This window comes from Athene cunicularia (assembly GCF_003259725.1).
Source record: "Athene cunicularia isolate RWA chromosome 21 unlocalized genomic scaffold, athCun1 chr21_part1, whole genome shotgun sequence".
Classification (NCBI taxonomy): Eukaryota; Metazoa; Chordata; class Aves; order Strigiformes; family Strigidae; genus Athene; species Athene cunicularia.
Window position 1 is genome coordinate 8,983,622 of NW_020799127.1, and position 3,695 is coordinate 8,987,316.

Below are 3,695 nucleotides of genomic sequence, written 5' to 3' on the forward strand. Positions count from 1 at the left end.
GCGTTCAGCTGCCGCCGGGCTGCCCGGTCCTGGCGCTCCGCGGCCATCCCGGCGGGGTCCCGCCCGCCCTGGCACCTCTGAAGGCGCTGCCCGTGGAACCGGAGCTCTGAGCCTCCTGCGGCCGCGAGCTTGTCGTGGTGTTGGGACGTCTGCTCTCAGGAGGGGGGGGTCACTTCCCAGACTGCCCAGCCCGGGGCCAGCGGCGGGAAGGGCGAATGGAGTGCCAGAACAGCAGAGCTGTTGCGTTGTGCTGTACGGGAAGGGACTCTTGAGCCTGGTCGTAGCCTTCCTGGCTTGCTCGTGGCGCGTGTGTCCGTTTGTTCTCGCTAAATGTAAATTAGAAGTCGATGTGCAAAGATGTAAATACAGCCAGCGCTCAGATTCAGCACTTCTGAGTATTGGGATGTGCTAGACGGTACCTCCTTCTGGTGCAGAAGAAAGGAAAACGTAGAAAAGCAGACTGAGGACACAGCAAAAACTTGGTAAAGCAGTGAAAAAAGTGTGAGAAGTATCTTGCATCTGTTACAAAGGTTCAGGCTGTTGTAGCTGGTAAGAACTCAACTGCCCAAGGTTATGAATTCAGAGCTGAATGGAGGTAAATCATTGTATGTGCTGAACACTTTTTCCTTGTGCTTTCTCTTGCTCCATGTTTCAGAACAGAAACAGAAGCAACCACTGGAAGAGCACATAGTTAGAATAACTATTAAATTTATGTGCTTAATTTTTTGTAAGCTACTGTAGCTTGAAGCTTAGTATTTGTGTTCCTACTGGAAAACAAGAACACCCCTGAGACCCAGTGCTTGAATGTTTGAGCCCTATGAACTTATGTAGGAGTTGTCATATGCCTTATTGTAAACCATAGCGTTAGCAAGCCGTTGCTGGCTTTGAGCATGTCAAGCAATTTGTTGGCAGGGTGTCTGGGATGCTGCACAAGGTACACCTGTTATCAGCTGTTAAAACATCGCTTCCCCTTCCAGTAGGAAACTGCCCTATATTTATTCCAAGGATACAAGTTCCCCACTTTCAGGGATGTCAGATAACTTGTGTTATCTAAGCATATCCACTTAAACCTATCAAAAGCTAAACAGAATGATGATGACTTTCTTTACTGCAGGTCGGCCAGTGTCCCTGCAAGCTCAAATGTGGCTGCTGGCAGCAATCGTCGTCTTCAGCAGACTCAACACCAAGTAGATGAGGTAAAAGTCTAGTCTGTTAGCAGTGTGTCTGTTGTTCTTGGTGAAACCTATATAATTAGAAGCAGTTTGAAGGGGAAGCCTGGTATTGTTCATTATCGTTATTATCCTTGTCTCATCTTAACTCTTGCAAAGGTTTTAAAAAAAATAAAATTCAGCTGGAGTGGGGAAGTAGAGAGAAGTTACCAGTGGCCAGATGTTAGCTGCAAATCCAGTGATTGAGCATTTGGCATAAGAAAAGATAAAAAACCTTTGTTGTTCCTCTCACTGGTAGCACTGAAGGCTGACTGCCAAGCAGGGCTTGCCCAGACTTCTGGGGAGCCAGGCTGGCCACTGGCAGTATTTTTTGAGATGTGGCTGGCTAGATCATGTTTATGTGCCTCAACTCCTCAAGCATTTAGGAGTTATCTCTCAGGTTTAAGGGAGTGCCAGCAGAACTTGCACTGATGACATTCTAAAGTAGGTACCAGGGGCTTCCAGCCGTGGGTGAATTTCACAGTGTTGTTTAAGTTTATGATGGGAGATACTAAGGCAATAGCTACTCCTTCTGAGAAGAGAACACCGAGTACCATCTATTGCCTCAAATAAGTTCCACAGTGAGTAATACAACTGATAACTTACTGTAAGCATTAAACCGGTGTAGGTGGTTGACATCATGAGAGTGAACGTGGACAAGGTGTTGGAGCGAGATCAGAAGCTCTCAGAGTTGGATGACCGTGCTGATGCACTGCAAGCAGGAGCTTCCCAGTTTGAGACCAGTGCAGCCAAGCTGAAAAGAAAGTATTGGTGGAAGAACTGTAAGGTAACCATGACTTGTATATTACACTGTGCAGTGTTGCATTTAATGCTGTTATGATTGGCATCTCAAAAAGCAGAAGTAAAAGTGATTTTAGCCAATGTTATTTAAATTGTAGCATCTGCTTTTTTAAAACATGGCATGGTGGTTAGGTGAAGTAACCAAAAACTGAATTACCAGCCATGTTGCTTGATGTAAGACCTTGTTTAAGATGGTAACAGCCAGAAGGAAGCTCAGTAGTCTGAGGCTTAGGTGAACAGGAAGGAAAAGACCAAAAGTGCATAGGCTGAGTTACTGTGCAGGAAGTGTTGGGAGGCAGAAGGAGCTGGCTCAGCCTCCTGCACTTGGAGCTGTTGGCAAAGGTTGGAATCATGTTTGAGCAACCAGGACAGCGGGAGCAGGGTGAGAGCAGAGTGGTGTTTAACAGTTCTCTAGCCCTGCTTGCTCTGTCACCTGGGGCAGGCTTTGCAGTGAGAAGGCCCTGCTGGTCTGCTCTCTGTGCACAGGCACCGTCTCGGAGCCGTATTGGTGCATCGAGCTCGCTCACTGAAGAAGTTTGGTTCTCCACGGTGCAGAAGCACCTTGCAGGGGCTGCTTCCCTCTACCCCAAAGGCCAGTTAATGCTGCTGTGTGGTTTGTCCTAAGTGTTGTATGGCTTTTTTCCACAGATGTGGGCAATATTGATAGCTGTTGTTCTCCTTATCATCATCATCATCATTATTGGTAAGTTTCACCAAAATGGGGATTTCTCATAGGGTTGGAGTAGGTGGTGTTAGTTCTCCTAGTGAACTGCTGCTTTGCCTGCAGTGAGTGGTAAAGCACACTGTGGGAGCTCCAGCGGGTGGATCTCAAACACCTCTGCAGAGTGAAACAGGTGAAAGTAGCAGGGACTTAGAAACCAGGAGCAGTCCTTTTACAGCTGTGTGTTGCAGAAATGTCAGGAGAAGTACCACGTGCTCCTGAGAACTGCCTTTACCTGCCCCAGCTGCTCGCTGGATGAGCCTGTTCCAGCGCGGCGGGTGCTGCGGGATGGGTGGGCTCTCCTCAAGGAGGGACTTTGCTGCTGGGTGAAACGATGCTGCTGTTGGGTCAGGAGCAAGGCAGGGAGTGTGGGGTGCAGCCTTCGGTGTGAGTTCTTGTGTCATGCAGAAATATTTCGTGGGAGGACAAAGCTTAAGCCTGTGCTGTGGTACAGTGGCAAACGCTGCAGTAACCATTGGCAGCAGGTCCTGGGTGAGGAATAATCAGTGTGCAAGCACGAAGGAAAGCTAAAGCTAGGAAGAGCAATGTGGGAAACGCTTAAATCCCTCTTGGCCTGTCTCTAGAGTCCCGAGTTGTTCAGATGCAGAGTTGTTACGGTGCGGGGCTGAGGAGACTGTCCAACGCTTCTCTTCTTTCTGCAGTCTGCAGTGTGCCTTCATGAGTCACAGAAGAAACTCAGACCGACTGAAGGTGCCAATCTTCAGCCTCCCACTTCAAACCCCCTGTATTTTCAGCCCATTTACTGCTGTTTCAAGCAAAACTATTTTGATTACTGAAACGTTAATTAGCTTCACCCGGTTGCCTTAAGAAGACACTCCTGTCGTTAGTTACTAACCAGCACAGCCCACCCCTTGCACAGTGCCTTGGTGGGGGCGCGGAGCAGCTGCGGAGGACTCGGCTCCGGCGTTTCCCCGGCGATGCCGCCACGGGTCGCGGACTCTGCC

The 3,695-nt window shown here is 48.8% G+C and overlaps 1 protein-coding gene across 2 annotated transcripts in view; it reads left to right on the top strand.

Moving 5' to 3' along the window:
• Window positions 1-3,656, top strand: part of VAMP3 (vesicle associated membrane protein 3) — a 3,819-nt gene extending 163 nt beyond the window's left edge. The window contains exons 1-6 of one of the 2 annotated variants that reach the window (XM_026862754.1): window positions 41-56; window positions 358-359; window positions 1,115-1,196; window positions 1,837-1,995; window positions 2,658-2,712; window positions 3,393-3,656. In XM_026862754.1, the coding sequence (XP_026718555.1) occupies window positions 358-359; window positions 1,115-1,196; window positions 1,837-1,995; window positions 2,658-2,712; window positions 3,393-3,412 (318 nt within the window). In that variant the 5' untranslated portion in view covers window positions 41-56 and the 3' untranslated portion in view covers window positions 3,413-3,656. Of the gene's footprint in view, window positions 1-40; window positions 57-357; window positions 360-1,027; window positions 1,032-1,114; window positions 1,197-1,836; window positions 1,996-2,657; window positions 2,713-3,392 lie in introns of those variants that run through there. The other variant, XM_026862753.1, reaches the window with a different exon arrangement.
• The last annotated feature ends 39 nt before the right edge of the window (window positions 3,657-3,695 follow it).